General features: G+C 35.5%; 1 protein-coding gene across 25 annotated transcripts in view; it reads left to right on the top strand.

Annotated features, from left to right (window-relative positions):
- The window catches only part of Ppfia2 (PTPRF interacting protein alpha 2), a 451,568-nt gene that overhangs the window by 350,027 nt on the left and 80,514 nt on the right, over positions 1–21,027 (top strand). For 15 of the 25 annotated variants that reach the window (XM_040754948.1, XM_013111890.3, XM_040754947.1 and 12 more), the window contains 6 exons: positions 2,496–2,579; positions 2,839–2,970; positions 4,093–4,155; positions 8,424–8,515; positions 16,129–16,264; positions 19,475–19,695. In XM_040754948.1, coding sequence (XP_040610882.1) covers positions 2,496–2,579; positions 2,839–2,970; positions 4,093–4,155; positions 8,424–8,515; positions 16,129–16,264; positions 19,475–19,695 — 728 coding nt within the window. Of the gene's footprint in view, positions 1–1,976; positions 2,064–2,495; positions 2,580–2,838; positions 2,971–4,092; positions 4,156–8,423; positions 8,516–16,128; positions 16,265–19,474; positions 19,696–21,027 lie in introns of all 25 variants that reach the window. The other 10 variants (XM_040754942.1, XM_013111885.3, XM_040754945.1 and 7 more) reach the window with 1 other exon arrangement.

Here is a 21,027-nt window from a genome sequence, read left to right as displayed (position 1 = left end):
CAGTACGAGGTCCCTCTCCCTTTCCCTCCCCTCCTCCCGTGCCCTCCCCCCATCCCCCCCCCGTTATCCCCTCATTCCCCCAGGGAGGGTGAGGCCCTCCATGGGGGTGTCCATAGTCTGTCATTTCATATAGGGCAGGGCCTAGACCCTTCCCCAAGAGTTCAGGGTTTTAAAGAGATACTTCTAGAAGTTTAAATATCCATATCACTCTTTTGAATCAATCACTTATACAGTTTAATGACTTAAATGATTATAAAATATACAGGTTCATTTACCAATTTAGGTTAACACAATTTCAACAACATCTTATTTGTATTTTTTCTTAATGGGACTTGCAAGTTTTAAATGGTATAAATACAGAGGGATGGAGCTTTTGCTTATGGAAGACCTGAGTTCAGATCCCAGCACCCACACTGGGTAGCTCTCACTACCATCTTTAATTCCAGTTCCATTGATCTGACACCATCTTCCTGCCTTCTAAGGCACTGCAATTGCATAACTAACCCACACATAGAATCACACATAAGAAATATAAGTAATTAATTTTTAAAATAATTAATTAAAATTTAAGTAATACAAAACTCATTTGCTTCCATTTGAGGACCATAGTAGCTTTTCTTGCTGCTTCTATTTGGAAACTTGTGTAACACTTTGGGGAAGAAATTGTGATAACCTAGGTTTATAAAATAAATACTAAGATATATAAATAATGATTTATAATTTACACAAATTCAACAGATTTGAAATGTTAAATGTTATTCCTTAATGTAAGTTAGAATTTGTTGTATAAAGTAACACAAATGCATGCTAAGTGGTGACTATTCCTTTACAGTTACTGCATATATGTTTACATATAGTCCTATATTAGTTTAAAATAAAGTTCAATATTTCCAAATTAGGTGATATTATGTCAAAGAATATGTTCTAGAGCTAAAATTGTATTACTGACATAAGACTGTTTTGGTAATGTAATTATTTAATGTGTAATTATAGTTAAAATGTTGACATAATGTTGTATTTTGCACATAACATACTAATACAGTTCAGCTATCAGCAATATCCCATGTATTAACACTCTGCACCTGTGATGTCCTAACAACAAGACATGTAACCAAACTTAGCACTAGGCAATAATTAGATCACAGAGGCTCTGTGCTTCCCATTCACGCTAAGGTAATATTCTGGTTCCATAGCAACAACTTAATGCAAACACTCTTTTGATGTGGTCCTTCATATCGTTTTTCAGCATTCACAACGTTTTGTGTCCTTGTGACATTATTATCACCTGTTGAGAAATTTTGATTGTTTTCATTTAAATATTTAAATTACACTTGAGGATTGTTTTCTAGACACAATGTAGGTTGTGTCCTGGAGTCATTTCTTATGTGGACCACTGTTGCTGAGGAAACTCAATCCTGTTTGAGTTTATTCAGAATAACATATCCTGGGTCTTAGACTTATTTCTGATTTCTATATATGAGGTCATATTATTGATCCAAATAAGACACCCAAGAGTCATTGCCAAGAGAGTTCTCCTTGAGTTACAAGGTTTACACCTTTTTTCTTTTTTACTAGTAATGTGAAAAACCAAAGACTAAATATTTAAGCATCTATCGGAGACATTCTAGTGTTTGGTTTCTCATAATCCCAGTTATTACATATCATTTACAGAGTTGCTTTAACTCACCTTGTAAAAGCCGTTCATTGCCAGCTGTCACTAACCCTCCACACCTCAGTTCCATGGCCTTTATTTTTTTTTTTGGAACATATCATCATTGTCTTCCATTTACAACCATCAACTGCATTACCTTCACTAGATATCAGAATAGTTCCTTCTACATAAAATTTTGTCTATGAAAGTATTGAACTTGCCGTCACTTTTAATTTCAGCATTCTATACTGTGTTCTCTTTGGTGTCAGTGTCTTTAGTTCTGATTTTTTCAATTTTGTCCCTCTCCTTTTCCTTGACCTGTTAGTCTGACCCAACCTCTTCTACCTCATCTGAGGATTATCAATATGTTATGGAAGCTAAGCTACAAGAAATGATCTCCATACGTAGGAAGGTAGTCCTACTGGACTTTACTTTCTATCGCTAAATAGAATCCATCTAAGTTTTTTTTTCCTTTCATTTATAAAAATTATGTTACTTTTATTTATTGATAATCGACCATCTGTGCAGTTCAGTGCTTCAAGGAGCTTTAAGATTGGACAATGGCAGGTTTGTGTTCAAACCATGCACAGTCTGCATGTTACATTTGGCTGATTTCATTGCTCATAAATAACTCCAGTGTTTTGCTGATGCTTGAATGTAACAGGCCTTTGTAGCTGACACATTTCAAGCGATGCTGTTCAGCTGCCTGTTTAAATAAAGTTTATTTTTTGGAAACTCTGTTTGCGGTTGGTAGTAGCTTGCTTTACATTTTATTTCAGTTTGTTTAGATGGAAGGAATTAACTCACCGTACATTTTAGGTCCACTCTTCGTATTTCTTAATAGGCTGAAGAGAGGCATGGAAATATTGAAGAACGTATGAGACATCTAGAGGGTCAACTGGAAGAGAAGAATCAGGAACTTCAAAGAGTATGTAGAAGTTTCCCCTCTGTCCTTATCTTTGAATCCACAGACTGCATATTGGAAGAAAACTTTCTTAATTAGAAGCTTAATTAGAAGTTATGTTCTGGGCATTTCAGAGAAAACAGTTTCTACAAATTTAATAAAAATCATCCATAAAATTATATTCAGTTCAAAACTGGTGAAACTATAAAATTAACCTTGAACAGCAGTGAGTGTTTTCTTTTTTCATGCCAAATATAATTTTACATTTTTTCTTAAATATAAGGCAAGGCAAAGAGAGAAAATGAATGAGGAACACAATAAAAGATTATCTGATACTGTGGACAGGCTTCTGACAGAATCCAATGAGCGCCTACAGCTGCACTTGAAGGAAAGGATGGCTGCTTTGGAAGAGAAGGTACAATTGCACACGGGGTGGGGGCACACGGATGCTTAGCCATGTTGTCTAGGCTGTGGTGTTTTCCTAGCTGCTGTGATTGTTATTTGTACCAGGCATTTGACTGACTTTCCTTCGCCTAAAACTACTTGATATCATCTTCATAAGTGAGTCAATAATTTCAATACAATGCTATAACATCATGTTTTGAATGAATAACCATATGACACATGATAAATATTACATATTTATATATTTCTAAAACCAAATATATAAAAATAGGCTGTGATTTGGGATAAAGGTGTTTTATTTACCTTCTCATTATTTGTAAGTATATACTGGGAAGACAAATAGAAATATTGAGTGTGAGTCTGCTTGAGATTATTTAGTGTTTATTAACTACAGGCACTGACAGTACTGGCACTGAGAGGCTATGTCACCAAGAGGACTATTGCTAATGCCAATAAAGCAATTAGGCGTCTATACTTCCAACTACATTGTCTCAAGAAATGTGCTTATGTTCAGCCTGAAACTTGATTCAAAATCATTATTGCCATATTAATAACTGGAAACTATCACACTGATCAGAATTATTAGAGCTGGTGAACAAACCTAGACCTAAACTATATAAGCAAATATTAAAACATCATGAGAACAAAATATTTTGAAATACTCACAGAATTTCACTCAGTATCTTATTCAGGAATTTTCCATTGACATACAGTTGGGAAAAATAGGGAAAATATTTTAACAAAATGTTAGCGAATTTTGGTTTATTGACACAGTAAGAGGTCAAAGCATCCTGGTAATGGTTGGCCTGGTACTCACCACTTCTCATTTGAAGAATAGGTTAATTATTTCCCATTTAAAACACAGTCCCAGAAGAAATGGAGTAGTAGCTCAGAGGGTAATATTTGTGCTGTTTATCCAAGTGTAGCAAAAATGGCATTTCTCATTTAAATAATTTATTTTGCAAAATATTGAGTATCATTTTTAAAGGTTTCAATGGAACTTAGTTTCCATAGAAACCAGGAAATAGATTTACTAAGGAAGGAAGCATAAGGGGTGCGTTAGTGCTAGAGTAGTCACACATCGATTTAAATATTTTCTGCATGTTGCTTCTTACTTTTTTCTTTTCCATAGAATGTTTTGATTCAAGAATCAGAAACCTACAGAAAAAATCTTGAAGAATCTTTACATGATAAGGTATTGTGGATACATTTGTCATTTACCTTATTCAAGTTTATAAATATATTGTAAAATAAATGTGATGAGAATGATTTTGTGTTATACTCTAAAACAATTTTAAATCTGTATGCTTATAGCAAAGCATACATTTATGCAAAAACTGAACAGATTTTAGCATTGAACAATTGAAAGTACTCAGGAAACTCAACTAAAGCTACCTTAAAATCACTGTCTCTACTAATAAACATGGTCTTGTTTTGGTTTGGACCATACATAAATAAAATAAATATACCCATATATTCACTAAATTTTGTGTAGTTTTAGAGATAATTTCTGCAGAAGCAATTCAAGTACCTATTATACAGAAGACCTGCATTTTTAAATAATTTCTAGCATTATCCTACTTCTTAAGTAATTGTATATGCACCTGGAGAAGCTACTGTACAAACAGTGATTCAGAGTGGCAGAAACCAAGGGTCAATATGGTGAGATTCACATGAGCCAGAGGTGGTAAAGATCAGAGTTACTGATGATACAAAAAAGGCTTCCAGGGACTCAGGATGGGACTAAAGAATGAGGCGATGACAGACTGCTGCAGACCATGAAAGCACAAGACAGTCTGGCTATAGGTGCTTGCTAGTTTGAAGGATATTCATAAGTGTGATACTTTACAATTGGCAAGGGGTTTGGTGAGGACCAGCCATTCCTCTTGTAGGTTATGTGACTTAGGAGGCTGACAAAGCATGGGTTGTAAAATGTTAAAAGTTGCGATAGAATACTGGTAATATGTATTCTCCTACTTCATTTACCTAGTTTCCTTAAAACTTCCCTTACAACTTCAGCTTGACATACATCTCCTAGTTGTATATTGGAAACACACAAAAGGGATCAGTGAAAGAGAAGGGTGAAAGGGTGTGAAGGAAACAAAGGAGAGTAAAATAGAAACAGAAAGGAGGTAACAAGCAGGTAGGAAAAAAGAATTAAAGGTTTATTAGCAGTACAATTATACAAAAGGTACTGAAAACATGACAGGAAAGGGAAATTTAATGGTTTCATAGGATGCTATATATTTTGTGATAAATTAAAAATAATAATCATTCAGTCCAATAGTCAGAATATCTATACTCTTCTGATATGTTGTTTAATACAGTACTATGGGGTATCTGAAGGATGGCATTGGATTATTTCTGAATAAAGTTTGCACAGAGGAGAAAATATTTTAATAGACTCTTGCACACATTTAGTGGACACCTAGAGGTCTATGGAGACATTGGAACTTATGAAACAGCACAAAGGAACCAAGGATGAGTGACTAGATGAATCATCTGAATTTTGCTGGAAGTACCATGTGTGTATGAACTAGTTCTGACTAGATTGTGGTTTTTGGACTTGATCTTCTTATGCAATGTTAAGTTATTTAAAGTTCTGTGGGCTCCTGGAAAGATCCTTAAAACCTACTCCCCCAACACCTTCTCAAGCCTGTAGCTGCAAAAGTCTGCCCAAGCAACTAACATTCCAAGTCATCTTATACATTATGGCCTTGCTAATGTCAATCTACAAGAAAGGTATTCCTAGACCAAACTTTGTTTTGGGGCTGTCATTCCATACAACTAAGCACGCTCACTAATCTTAGTATGTATATAATCGTTCAAATGTCCACTCAGGTAACTAGTACCACAACCCACCATCAAAAATACTGTTATATATCAAATCTTCCTCATTTTAATTTTTCCTTGTGATTTTTATCTTTAACCTCTAAAGTACTTACACTCTTCCTGAAGCTCTTCTTTTTCAGTTTCTGGCAGATTTATTTGTTCTCATGGATTTCAGCCCCACTGTGAATTATTATTATGCACTTCCTAATTTAGATCACCTACTCGGTACTTTTCAAGGAAGAGCTTTCATATTTTAGACACACACACACACACAAAACAAAATCTCATTTACCAAGTCAATTTCCACAGTATTACCTTACCTTCCCCTTACTTGCATATAACAACCACCACTGCCACCTAACCTGGCCAACATGACCAGCAATCTTCCAAGGAAATCGCCTTTAGCTTCCTTCCCCACTATTATTCAAGGTACAAAAATAACCTTGAAGCTATTGTCAACCTTTGTCTTCTTGTAATTTTCCTCTGCCAAACCTAATTGGTAAATTCTGTTAGTTCTATCATCAAAACATAAGAATTGTCTATCCATTTTGTCCTAAGAAACACTCATATCGAACCCATGACTCTGTTGTCTATAATTTAGAGAGCTCCAGATAATTATATTTCTTCCTTGCCTCTAAATCATGCAACTCTTTACTCAGAGCTAGTGAAATGATTATACAATAATGCTTCTTGATCAGACTTCCCTCCTTTTGTTCCCTTTCCTACTGATAGCAAAAAGCTGGAGGGTTTTAAAATGTATTAGTGCCTTTCAGAATGGCCAACTGTCATTTCTCTTCACTCAGTGGTAATCTTCCTTAATCCACACCCTACCTACATTTTGCCTAGATATCTCTAAGCCTCCAACCCTGGGGTTCTGTCCTGTCTCACCGAGTGTACTTTCATCTTCAATGTTCTTTCATAATATATGCTCTTATTTTTATTCAGGACTTCACACAAATATATATACCTATTCACTCAAATATTAAATATCATCTTTCCATAATTATTCTATTTTCTTCCTATCAATTTAATTTGCCTATGCATTTTATTCATAGGTTGTCTTATCTACTAATATACATTAAGGGAATGGCAGCACATTCCTTGTATAGTGGATACACAGAAGAGAAACTCAATGAATATTTTTCTGAAAATAAAGAAATTATTTAAAGCAATTTATTTAAATATCCATATATTTGAGGTGATATGCTAGCAGAAGAATGTGTGCCAAAGATATTGAGCCTAATAAATAATTTACAAAATTGCCAAAGAAAGTTAAATGAGACTGAGGTTTTGAAAATATAAAGAACATGCAATAGAAATGTCACAAAAGCAACAATACCATTGTGTTCCCTTCCTTTCTATTACTGTGAAGAGACATCACGCCCAAGGCAACTTATAAAAATCAGAGTATGTCAGGGCTTACAATTCCAGAGGGTGGGTCTATGATCATCATCGCAGGCTACATGGAAACAAGCGCATGCATGGTAGATCAGTAGCTGAGAGTTTAAATCTGATCCACAAAAAAGAAAAGGACAGACCATTAACTGGAATATGGAAGGCTTTTGCTATCAGAGAGACCAACCCCAATGACATATATCTTTCAAGAAGTCACAACTCCTAACCCTTTCCAAACAGTTCTACAAGCTGGAAACTAAGTATTATAGTACATGAGCCTACATGGATCATTCTCATTAAAACTAGTCATGGTGTGTTCAGAAAAGTAATATGAATCAAATAAAATATAAGAGCTGGCCACTAAGAGAAATTATAGAAACTAAAGGCTCATTATCACACATATTAGAATCCATTATCAAAGCATTATGAAGTAATTTCATGAGTACTTAGCCAATAGCTGTGAGACAACTACAATCTTCATAAACTTAGCCAGAGGAATTTAATATGAGTATGAAAAATTATAGATAGAAAAACAGAATCAAACCAATAGTTAGGGTTCAAGAACCTAATAGTTATTCAGTCCACGAAAATCAAAGTCTCATCTGGTCTTCAATCACACCAAAATCCTGAAGAAGCAGGCTCTGAAACCAATGAAAGAATGTACTTGCCATGTAGAGAGCACCTGCAAAGAGCAAGCTTCCCTCTTAAATGTCCTTTACATAGGCTGCCATGAGAAGAGGTGGCCCAGAGAAAAGATAGAATGTCCCACGTTAGGATCTGGATGAAAAGTCAGTTTTCCCACCTCAAATGTATTAATTAAAAAACAACCATAATTTACTCCTTAGGTGAACCCAGCCACATGGGTTTTCATCAATTCTATATGTTGTCAAGTTGACAACCAAAAGTGTAACTATCACATTTATTCAGTGTGTAAAGATGTTTCATTTGACCTAATAGTAGATGTGATTTGTCTTTTGCATTTTAAGTGACATATCTATATTTACAACCCTAAGTAATCTCAGAAATTTGCAAATATTTCGGATTAATAAATATCTGGAATAGAGTTGATTTTGTTGACTTGTTGTTGGAATGTACACAACTCTATTTTCTGATTATTTCCAGTGTTCTTTAATGGAATTTAATCATTGTCACTTTTGAATATCTGTTTATTCATCACAATTTAATGTTGATATACTTGATTTGACCATATCTGAATAACAGCATTTTGATTTTTAGGAAAGATTAGCAGAAGAAATTGAGAAGTTAAGATCTGAACTTGACCAAATGAAAATGAGAACTGGCTCTCTAATCGAACCCACTATATCAAGGTAAAATTAAGTTAAATATTTATTTGTATCTAAGCAAACATCCATGTAAAATTTCTTATATTTTCATTCATTGTCAGGTAAAATGAGGGTCTCATATATCTCAGTTGATACTGTCATATTTTAATCTACAAAATTAGTTTCTGAATTTAGAAATAACTTTCTACTTTGGAAATAATCTTTGCAATCAGTATATAACTGAAAATCTTTTGTGTAGTATGTACAAGAATGCAGTTACAAGTGCATAAACAACTCTTATATTGAAATTGGGAGTTTACATAAAATTGCACCGTATTACAATAGGGAATACTAAAATTGTTTTTTCCTTTTTATTGAAAATGTGTTTGTCTCTCATGTAATATATCCTAATATGGTATGGTCTCCTTCCCTTTACTCCTCCCAGCTCTTGTCCCCTCCCATCTTTACCCACCCCCTTTTTGTCTCTAATTAGAAAATATAAATAGCTCTAAGTGCTAAAAATATACTATGTAATATAATTAATACAATAAGAATAGGAAAACATACAAACATAAAGAAAACCAAGAAGAGACACAAGATATGCATGAACCACCACTAGTTCACACACGTTGGGTCTCATACAAACACTATACTGGAAACCAAAATACATATTATAAGGACCAGTGCAGGCCCTATGCATGCTGCTTCAGTTTCCCTGAGTTCATGTATACGTAAATCCTGTTGATTTCAGAGCGCATTATTTCCTTGGTGTTCTCATTCTTTTCTGGTTCTAATACTCTTTATGCCTCCTCTTCCATTGAGTTCCATGGGCCTTTAGGGAAAAAACTTGATGGATTCATCCCATTAGAGCTAAGTATTCTAAAGTCTTTCTCTGCATATTGTGTGGCTGTGAGTGTCTATATTTATCCTAATCTGCTGCAGAAGAAAGTTTCTCTGATGATAGCTGAGCAAGGAACTGGTCTATGACTGTAGCAAAATATAATTAGAGTAATTTTATTGTTACTTCTTTTGGTAGAGTAGTAGTGTTTGGTTTTACACTAGGTCAATGGGCAAGTCAGTTGCTGTATCTTGATTACCCAAGTAGCATCAGGTATGGGTTCCATCTCATGATGTGGGCCTTAAGTCAAATCAGATGTTGGTTATTCCCACAAGCTTTGTTCTACCATCGCACTAGCATATCTTGTAGGCAGTTCACCATTGTAGATTAAAGGTTTTGTGGCTAGGTTGGCAGTTAAATTTTTCCTTCAGTAGTGTGCAGAGTATTTTCTTGTAGCAAAGATGCTAGAACTTGTGGGTGAAGGCTCTATGTAGGCACCAGTTCAGCTCTTTCGTGTTTAATGAGTTGTGTAGGTATTATCTTCAGGAATAGGGATTTGGTATAAGTTTTGTGGAGGGCAACCTATCTATACTGTTGGAAACAGCCTATGTTGTTTGTAGGTTCTCATGGAAATTCCTTGACCAAAAACTCAATTAGATTCAACCCAATCCAGTACTGAGAACTTCATTTTGTGGCAAGTGATGTCCAGCTGGACTGTCTCCCCCATTATTTCGCAGGTATATGCAGCTTCTACTGTATTAGGCTTCCATACTAACCTTCAAGTGGAACTTAATTACAACTGTTTTTCATCATATTCCCTCCCTCATCCTCATCTTTCCTATCCCTCTTCTCTTGACCCAGTACCCCATTTCCATTCATTATAACTATTCTATTTCCCTTTCCTGTGGAGATGTATCTGTCTCTCCTAGTCCATTACTCTATATGAATCCTCTGTGGTTCTATGTACTGTAGCTTAGTTATCATTGCCTTAAAAGATAATACCCATATTTAAGTGAATAATACTGTATTTGACTTTCTGGGACTGGGTTACATTGTTCAAGAGATTTTTTTCTAGCTCCATCCATTTATCTGAGAGTTTCATAGTTTTGCTTATTTTCACTGCTTAGTAATGTTCCATGGTGTAAATGTATCACAATTTCTTTACCCACTCATTTTTTAAAGCGCCTCTAATTTCCAATTTCTGAATACTATGAATAGAGCAGCAATGAATATGTTTGAGCTAGTGTTTCTGTAGTAGGAAGAAGCATCCTTTGATGTATGTCCAAAAATAATATTGCTAGATCCTGAAGTAGATCAATTTCCAGCTTTCTGAGGAACTATGACATTGATTTCCATAGTGTCTGTACAAGTCTATGGTTCCACCAGCAATGTATGCGTCTTCCTCTTATTCTATCTTCACCGCCATGAGCTGTTACTTTTATTCTAATAGGTATTTCTTAGCTTTTTGAGTTTCTTATTTAAGAATTCTCTGTTTAGATATGTACCCCATTTTAATTGTGTTGTTTTCTTGATTTCTAGGTTTCTCATTGTTATTCTTTATACAATTTGGTTATTAGTTCTGTATCAGGTCTATAGTGGGTAAAAAATCTTTAACTTCTTTGCCACCTACCTCCCTGTTTGAATGATTGTGTCCTTTGCTGTACAGAAGTTTCTCAGTTTCATGAGGTGCCAATTATTAATTTTCTTAGTGTCAGTGCTAATGGTGTTCTGTTGGGAAAGTATTTCTTGTGCTAATGAGTTCAAGGCTATCACTTTCTCTTCTATTCAGATTTAGTGTAACTGTTTTTTTTCTTTGTTTATTTATTTTTATTTTTATTTTAAATACCTTGTTTTACATGTCAATCCCAGTTCCCTCTCCCTCCCCTCCTCCCGCATCCCCCGCACCATCCCCCCCATCCTCCCACCCTATTGCCAATTCCTTCCACATAGGGGGTATCTAAAGTGTATCATTTCATTCAAGGTAGGGGCCAGGCACTTCCCTAAGAGTCCAGGCAGAGAGAGCAACCCTCTTTGTGTTATGGACTCACGATGTCTGTTAGTATTCGAGGGATAAACACTGATCCACTGCTCAGGACCCCATAGATAGCCCAGGCCTCCTCATTGACTCGCACATTCAGGGGGTCTGGATCGGTCCCATGCTGGCTTCCCAGCTGTCGGTCTGGGGTCCAAGAGCTCTCCCCTGTTCGGATCTGCTGTCTCTGCTGGTTTTGCCAGCCCATTCTTTGCCAATTTGCTCATCGCTCCTCTCTCTCTGTCGCTGGGTTCCTTGGGTTCTGTTCAGTATTTAACTGTGGGTGTTTGTGTCTGTTTCCATCAGTCACTGGATGAAGGCTCCAGAATGGTTATAGACATCAAGTTCACTATCAGGAATGGGCATTCGAAGTGGTCTCTACACTATTTATGTTGAGATGTTTGATCCATTTTGGAGTTGAGTTTTGTGCAAGGAGATAAGTAAGCATCGATTTAGATTCATGTATAGACCTTCGTCCATTTTGAGTAACAACTTTTGCTTTTTATGTTTTTTTCCAGAGTTTATTTCTGGGTTCTTTATAAAAAATCAGGTGTCCATTCATGCATGGATTTATATGTGTGCCTTCAGTTTGATTCCACTGATTAACGTGTCTGTTTTTTAATGTGTTCAAGGTAGAAATATGACAGATCCTTAACGTGACCTAACAAACATCTTCCCACCTTAATCGGTTGAAAATTAATATGAAAACATAGGAAAAAAGAAACATTTAGTGGAGTTTAGCGATGCTCACTGCTCTATCAAATCATCATTTTAAAAAGGATATGAGACAATCAGTTAGTAGATACATATATATCTATGATGATAGGTAGCTACTTTTGACAGTAATATATGTGTAATTTAGTTTTTCCCTATGTTTATTAAGAAATAATGAAATTTATTCAGCTACATATTTTCTAAAAAGCTGAGTAAAATCATTTGAAACTTTTGTCAAGGATTGCTTTCCAGAGCTTCACTTGTTTTTATTTAAGAATATTGTCTCCAAAAAGGCAAAAATGTATGCTTGCTTTGGTAGTAAATGTGTTCATAGACCCCACACAATCTCCCCGGCCTATAGTTTGCTCTTGGCAAAATGAGTAATCATCTTGCAATTAACATATAAAATCACCAGATAAAATCTAAACTCGAACCTTCCTGTAGGGTAGGCTGAAATGAAAAAAATCAAGATTTTAAGTGTATTTGTTGGTCCTGCAAAGATGAAGAGAAAGTTCTTGGAAATCAAGTGCTTGCTTAAAACCATCTGTTACTCAAGTTCCAGGGCATCAGACTTCTTCTCCTGACTTCCATTGGTACCAAGCATGCACATGGGGCACATAAGTATATGTAGGTGAGACATTTATACACATTCAGTAAAATAAATATCAAAAATTTCCCTAAAGAGGCTTCTACTCTTTTCAAAGGAACTACAAATATCCAATAGTTGAGTGTGTTTAAATTTAGTTTAGTGTGTGAAATATAGCTCTGTGTTCACAGAGATACCCTCCAAATCATGTACATCACTAAATTAGTTATATGTGCTAACTAATTTAGAATGAGAGAGACAATGGTGATGATGATGATGATGATGATGATGGTGAGGATGATGATGGTAAGGACATAGAAATATCTGAGATCACATAGGAGTCAATGCATACAGCTATCAATGACTAATCAGTGTATCAATTATAATTTAATGTGTCTAAATGCCATGGACATATCTTTTTGTATTAAGTCTCAGAAAGGGTTTATAAAAGTATATAAATTTCCATTAATATAATGAAGTTTTTGCCAGCCTGACACCATGACATTCATATACAAAAAGGGTTCTTGGGTCCATAAAAGTCAGCTACTCAGTGAAAATGAGGTGGACACAAAACCATACATGTGTGTCTCCACATTCCTGGACTTCAGATGGACACATTTGCTCTTTGGTATGGGAAGTCATTTTTCCTATTCATATTTTCCCATTAATATGTATAATTAATATTTCCAGGTTTTCATACCAGCTTTGCAAATGAATTATTTTAGAAAAGGGTTTTATTGTACATTGGTATTATAATCATATAACAAGTAAGCATTTATAAAAATTATTGATAGTTATATTGATGACCCTCACAAGTCATTTTTAAAGAAATGAAAGATATTTTAAATTAAATTTATTCATTTATTCTACATCCTGACCTAAGTTTCCTCCTTCTTTCACTGCTCCCATTCCCTCACCCTATGTCCTCTCTGCTTCCCACTCTGAATCGACTATTACTCCTCTGTTTATGTTCAGAATGTATCAGGTCTCCAGTGGGTGTCAGCAAAATATGGCATATCAAATTAAGATAGGACTAAGCTCCCCCACTCATATTAAGGTTTGTTAAGCAACAAAGTATCAGGAATAGGTTCCCAAAAGCCTGCCAAAGTGTCAGGGACAGGTACCACTCCCACTGGTAGGAGTCCCACAAGTAGACCAAGGCATACAACTGTCTCATATATGCAGAAATTTAAAGGCAAATGAATGGAACTAGAAAAAATAATCACCCTGAGCCAGGTAACCCAGATGCAGAAAGACAAAGGTGGTAGGTACTCACTCATAAGTTGATGTAAACTATAAAGCAAAGGAGAGCCATGCCATGATCTCCAGCCCCAGATAGACTAGGTAACAAGTAGGGCCCAAAGGAACACTCCTAGCAATAGTAGATAGGTAGACTCAACTCGCCATCTCCAGTAATTAAATTGACCAAAGAAATTTTTTAAAACTTTCTAATATGCATGCGGAAAATGATTTAAAACTTATAGTGGAAATATTGCTTCCTTTTTAATTTACCAGAACATGAGCTTTAAAGGTGATAAAAGTAATTTTACACAAAGTTTGTGCTGTACCCCTTCTAGATTTGTGTTGGCTCATGTGTTTTCTCTAGAGATCTATTAATCACGCTTTATTTGACAGATGGAGAAGCACTAGGGCTCCAATAGTGATGAAAACAGATGTTGTTAAAAGGATACAGGTGACTGCTACCTTGTAGGCTATTGCAAAGATTAAATACCAAAAAAAACTAAAACAGCATGTGACAATTGGACATTTAAGTTGAAACCCAAAGAATGTTAGATACATAAGCATGTTAAGAGAGCATTTAGCAGAAACAGTGGCATGTTCAAAGGCTCAGAAATGAAATAAAGTATAAATTATTCAAAGAACTGAATGCCAGTCAGTTAAGCTGGATGAGGAAGTGTGGGAAGGAGTGAGTAGCTAATGTGAATCTGTAAACTAGGAAGTCCCACATTACAGAGGCCTCAATGGGACATGAAGGTGTTGTAAATTCAATACTGATATGCAAGTTTTGCTATGTTCCATAACTTTTTAAATGGTGTAGAATTCAGAGAAAACAAAACAAAGCATGAATGCCATTTTCCAGAATGCCAAGTTGTTATGTTAGACACCCCACTGTGATGGCCAAAGAAACATTAACTTGAGCAGTCACAGTGTTAAAGACCTAGGTTATTTTGTTGTAGGTAGTTAGGGGACCATAATGCAATCCTTTCACTCATTGGACCATTTTCACTTACTGGTCCACTGGAATTGATAAAGTATTCATGGTGTAGAAGGTACATATTTCTGGATAAGGAAAGGTGACTAAAATTTAATTTTTGTTCATAAAATGAAATGTCTGTCCAACAGACTAATACCAAGAGTTAAGCTATTTCAGAGTATTTCCTGGTTAGTTTACTTTTATGTATGACTCATTTTAGACAAGTGGACTTTGAGCTCATGTTCTTTGCTAAAAACACTAAGTTTCATCTGTTTGAAAACTAATTCCTTATTTCATTTGATTTAATTAATCATCTGGTAAAACAATGTCTTCCTTAAGTTGGGTTATCATCGCCCACTACTGCAAACAAATAGCGCTCATTTGAACTTTATAAATCTTGACAATATAGAATAAATGCTTATTTCTGATCTCAACAATGAGTTAAGAAAGGAGTATCTCAATCAGGAGAAGCCCAAAGTTGAACAGAAAGCACCTACTGATGATGTATCTGTGATTCCATTTTATAGGACAGCATGAAATCACTTTTGTTATCATCAACACTATTACAGGAATAAATTGAATTTGCTGTAAATCTATATACAGACAATGTGCCTGACTATGTTATGATTACAGTGTAGTTTATTACCATGTTTATTGAAAACCAGTGTGGTGGTATTTTTCAGGTGCAATTTTCCACCTGTTTCATCTCTAAGCAAATTGCAGCATCAAGTGTGATTACCAAGATTTGTCTTCATCTTGTAAAACTGATTTAACCAAAGCTAAAATACTAGCTATTTACTAAAATAAGATTATTCATTGTAAAGCAAATATTTTACTGTTTCTCTAGATTGTACATCAAAACACTACAGGATAGAAAATTTCAATGAATTTCTCTGTAATTTATAAAACTTAAAAGTTCTGAACTCACAAGTTGATACATTTTTCAGTAAGCACAAGTGGTGAAACATTTACAAATATGGGAATAAATGTTATTATGATATATACAAATGAGGAAAAATCATACAGAATGTCTGGTATCAATGGACCCTGGCTATTAATGTTAACATGTTTCATTGTAGTACAACTTTGAAAACAGGAAGAAACAGTAAGGTTATAAGTATAGTGTCAAATGAGAAAATGTACCTTACATTCAAGAATGAAAATCCTGTTCTTTATGAAGGTTTAGTTGCTTGAGAGATTCTGCCTTATCAAAAATTTAGAAGCAAGCAGTGATGAATTTAATTTGTGAGACTCAATATGTTTTGTTTTCCAGGACGCATCTAGACACCTCGGCTGAGTTGCGGTATTCAGTTGGGTCCCTTGTGGACAGCCAATCTGATTATAGAACCACTAAAGTAATCCGGAGACCAAGGAGAGGCCGCATGGGTGTGCGAAGAGATGAGCCAAAGGTGATTGTTTTCTCCTGGCATTAGTCATTTTAGCTAAATAAGATGATGCTATTCTAGATAGTGTTTCTACTCGAAGAGAATCCTGAATGCCAGCATTAATTTATGTTGGTGTTAAGGATGGAAAATGACTTATTTTGAAATTAATTAATGTAAGGCATTTATTATGTACCAGAAATTTCTCACATATTTATTTGACATTATTGTGTGCAATTTTTATACTAATTTCAGGAATTTTAAGATTTAGACAAATAATGATTAAGTGTTCCACAGTACAGAGCTAGCGCACTGATTGATTCAGAATTGGAGTTAGATGTAAGTAATGAGAGATGTCATGTTTTAGTCATTATATTATATTGCCCAGCAAATGACATTTTGTATGCTTAGATTCTTATGCACTGACATTCATATTTTTATCTAAAATTGAGAAAATGTTTTGTTAAAAATTACTGCTTTAAAACACGCTTTAAAAATGTATACAAACTTTTTTTTTGAGATAGGGTTTCTCTGTATTGTTTTTGGAGGCTGTCCTGGAACTCTCTCTGCAGACCAGGTTGGCCTTGAACTCACAGACATCTGCCTGCTTTTGCCTCCTGAGTGCTAGGATTAAAGATGTTCAACACCAACACCCAGCGTATACAGACTTTTAAAAGAACCTTGGAAGCCATCTTCAAAGATAAACTGCTACTCTGCCCTTTTAAACAGTAATTTACTTTGTATTTCATTTTTAAAATTCAATGTGTGCATACTACATCATGTTCACCACTGCCTATCCCTGATCCAACTCCTCCCACATCCCCTACATATTGTCAAAGGTATGGCTTCATCTTTATGTAGCAATATTAGTTATACACACACACACACACACACACACACACACACACATATATATATGTATATATATATATATATATATATATATATATATATATATATATACAAGACACCTTGCTGGGTCCATCATTCCATGATTAAAGAGACCCAGAGTATCTCGTGTCAAGATAGATCATTGTCATTACAGAATGTACACTAAGCATATAGAACAATATGTTAAGGACAGTATGAAAGAATGAATTTTTTGAGAATTTCAGATATGAGTACTACATTTACATAATTTCCCCTCTTCCCTTTCTCTCTTCAATTCCTTCTGCATCACTTCCACATCTTAAATTCATGCTCTCTTAATTATTGATATAAATATGTATATACATATGTACGACTATAACCTGCTGAGCTATGTGTACATGTTTAGGGGGGATCTCCTGGAATTAGACAAATTACCAGAAGGCTTGTCCCAAGTGAAGACTAGTTCTCTCTCAGCAGCCATTATTTGCATGTATCTCTCCATCAAGGGGTGGGGTCTTGTGGGATCTCCCTGACCCAGTATGACCTGTCAGGTGGTACACCAACTATGAAGATCTAGAGGCAAACATATCTTTGAGATCCATTTTATGTCAGGTTTTTGTTTAATCATTGCAGCTATACAGAGAAGTAATACAGCTCCTCTGTGCCTAAGTATATATTGTTCATATGTCCATTTGTATGTATTCAAAATGATGTTATTTTTCATTAACAGGCTCTTAATGCTTTTGGTTGACAATTGGCATCAATAGTCACACATAAACTAATCGCTCACTTGAGCATCCAACATTGTGGAATACTTGAAAAATATAAATGAACAAATAATGGCAAGATAATCTCAGTTATTTTCTTCTTATTTTTTCTCTTTTATCATTTTTTATTTTAATTTTAATTAGCTTGTTTTTCATGTCAATCCCAGTTCTCTCTCCCTCCCCTCCTTCCGCACTCCCCTTCCCCCCCCCCAGCCTCCCACCATATTGCCAATTCCTTCCACATAGGGGATATCTAGAGTCTCTCATTTCACTCTGGGTAGGGTCCAGGCATTCCCCTAAGAGTCCAGGCTGAGAGAGCATCTCTCTTTGTGCTATGGGCACACGATCACTGTTTGTATTCCAGGGATAAACACCGATCCACAGCTCAGGGCCCCATAAGTTGCCCAGGCCTTCTCACTGACACTCACATTTGGGGGGGTCCAGATCAGTCCCATGCTGGCCTCCCCACTGTCGGTCTGGGGTCCAAGAGCTCTCCCCTGTTCAGATCAGCTGTCTCTGCTGGTTTTGCCAGCCCATTCTTTGCCAATTTGCTCATCACTCCTCTCTCTGTCACTGGGTTCCTTGGGTTCAGTTCAGTGCTTAATTGTGTGTTTGCCTCTGCTTCCATTAATCACTGGATGAAGGCTCCCGGATGGTTATAGACATCAAGTTCATTATCAGGAATGGGCATTCGAGGTGGTCTCTCCACTATTGCTTAGCTTGCCGATTGGTGTTATCCCTTTAGATCATAGGCACCAGAGTGACCTCTATTTTCTTATTATTTTAATAGAAATATATTTGTGCCTTTGGTACCAAAATAATTCATAAGAAAAATGCTGCTTCATGCCTTTAGTCATTAATTCAGTATACCACAAAATGTAATTTTATCTCCCACAAAACTCATTTTGGAGGACTGTAGCTGTGAAATTATTACGTTAAGTGCATAAAATTTTGGGCTAGTCTATTGAGGTCACAGTTGACAAATCAACTGATCTATTGGTTATTCAAAACATAACTTAAAAAACATAAACCATGATTGTGTCAAAAGTTTAGTGAGGGTACAAGTGAACATAACAATAAACATGAAATTATGTTGTTTTTCAGTATTCGAAGTAATATTTTGCTCAAATCTATCAAGTGACTTTTGATCAGACAATTATTATGCAATATGTGTCCTGTTAATATTTATATACTCATCTTTTCATGAGAAAAGTGTGGATATGACTAATAAGAAATGACAATGCTTGAGCTTAAGTGAGAATTTTTATATTTGGAAATCCGGGGAGTAGAGAGTGTTGCAAATGTAATATCTTAAAAATAATCACTACCTTGAAAGCTGGCTGCATATAAATCATATGAAAATTTATCATCTCTGCTTCTACTAAAATATTGATTTAAGTGAACAATTCATACCCACTGTCTCATAAGACGTCGGGAAATATTTTTATTGCACTATTAAATTAAAATATTGCTACTTGATCTGCATTTGACTGAACAGCTGGGAAGGTATGCATGCTTGTTTTGATGTTGCTGCTGTGGTTGTCAGTTTTCAGATTTGTTCTTTTAATATGAGTATCTGATTTGTTCACTTATCATTCAGGTGAAATCTCTTGGGGACCATGAATGGAACAGAACTCAGCAAATAGGCGTACTAGGCAGTCACCCATTTGAAAGTGACACTGAAATGTCTGATATTGATGATGATGACAGAGAAACAATTTTTAGCTCAATGGATCTTCTCTCTCCAAGTGGTCATTCTGATGCCCAGACCTTAGCTATGATGCTACAAGAACAATTGGATGCAATCAACAAAGAAATAAGGTATCAATATGGTGGTTTTAAGAGCTTAAATAACCTTAATAATTAAAATATGTTTCTCAAACTATTGGACTTGGCATCTCCTGGTACCTTGTTAGACCTGCAGAATATCAGACTCCCTCATGCCTGCTTTTTGATAATGTGCCTTATTACAAGATGCATCAAGGTAGGTCACCATTTTCAAAGAATATACATGAAACATACATAGTAATGATGCTAATGATTGTATAAAGAGTAATTTTTATGATTTGGAAAATTTTACACATTAGTGCTATATTTATGTAATTTCCTCTTGTCCCTTCCTCCCTGCAGCTCCTCTTTTGTCACCCCCACTCTTTCTCAATTTCATGGATTCTTTATTAATTTGGTATATGAATATATGTAGAGACATAGATTTATAAATATAACCTTCTGAGTTCATTTGGTGTTATTCATTTGCATACATGTGTGCATGTATGAACTTATATTTGTATGTATATGTGTAGTGTCTGTGTCTATGCATATATGTGCATGTGTAGAGATGACTAGTTGTGATTTGATAACTTATTGAAGAACTAGTCCCAGAAAAAGACTGAATTACTTTCTCTCAGCAACTATTAATTGCCTGTAGCTCTCCATCTAGGATTGGGATCTTGTGATATTTCTCCTATACCCTTTGGTAAGTCAATTGGTATTGTCATTTTGGGGGTCTTACTTAGATAACCATATTTTTGAGATTTCATTGTTGTTAATTCACTGACATTTATCAGAGAAACTACCTGACTGACACCCTGGTAGTTTGACTCTTAAAATATTTCCTCTTCACCTCCACAGTACCTCCTGAGCCTTAGGAGAAGGGGCTTTGTTGTATAGTTGGGACTGTGAAACCCACAGTTAGTTTTTTTCTGCATTTGGAATAGTTTTAGCTCTCTGGAATGGTCCCTCATGTGCTGCAAAGTTAAACACCGCTGATGAGGTATAAGGATAGTACTTACAAGGCAGTTATACTGCTTTAGGAAAGTAGATAAAGTTCTCCTCTAGCATCAAGGTTCTCACTAGCTATTGGTTTTGAGGGAGAGGTTTACAATACCAGACATAAATTCCCTACTATTGAGAGAGTCTTAAGTTCAAATATATGGCTATTACACCTCTTGAGATATCTTGTTTTTCTAATCATTGTTGTTCGGAGGTGTTCCAGCTGGGTGGAACCACTGATTGCTTTCTCCCTTGGCAGCTTGTGTAGCTCATTCTAGTACTGTGGGAGATGCCAGAGAAGAAGCTTCGAGATCAATTCCTGCTCACTTCATTCTAGTATTGTGTCTAAATTATTTGGCTTCTTAAGAAATTGGATCTAAG

Source organism: Mesocricetus auratus, unplaced genomic scaffold, assembly GCF_017639785.1.
Source record: "Mesocricetus auratus isolate SY011 unplaced genomic scaffold, BCM_Maur_2.0 Super-Scaffold_100011, whole genome shotgun sequence".
NCBI classification, from domain to species: Eukaryota; Metazoa; Chordata; class Mammalia; order Rodentia; family Cricetidae; genus Mesocricetus; species Mesocricetus auratus.
Note: the sequence above shows the minus strand (reverse complement) of the source record. Positions and strands in the feature narration are given on the sequence as shown.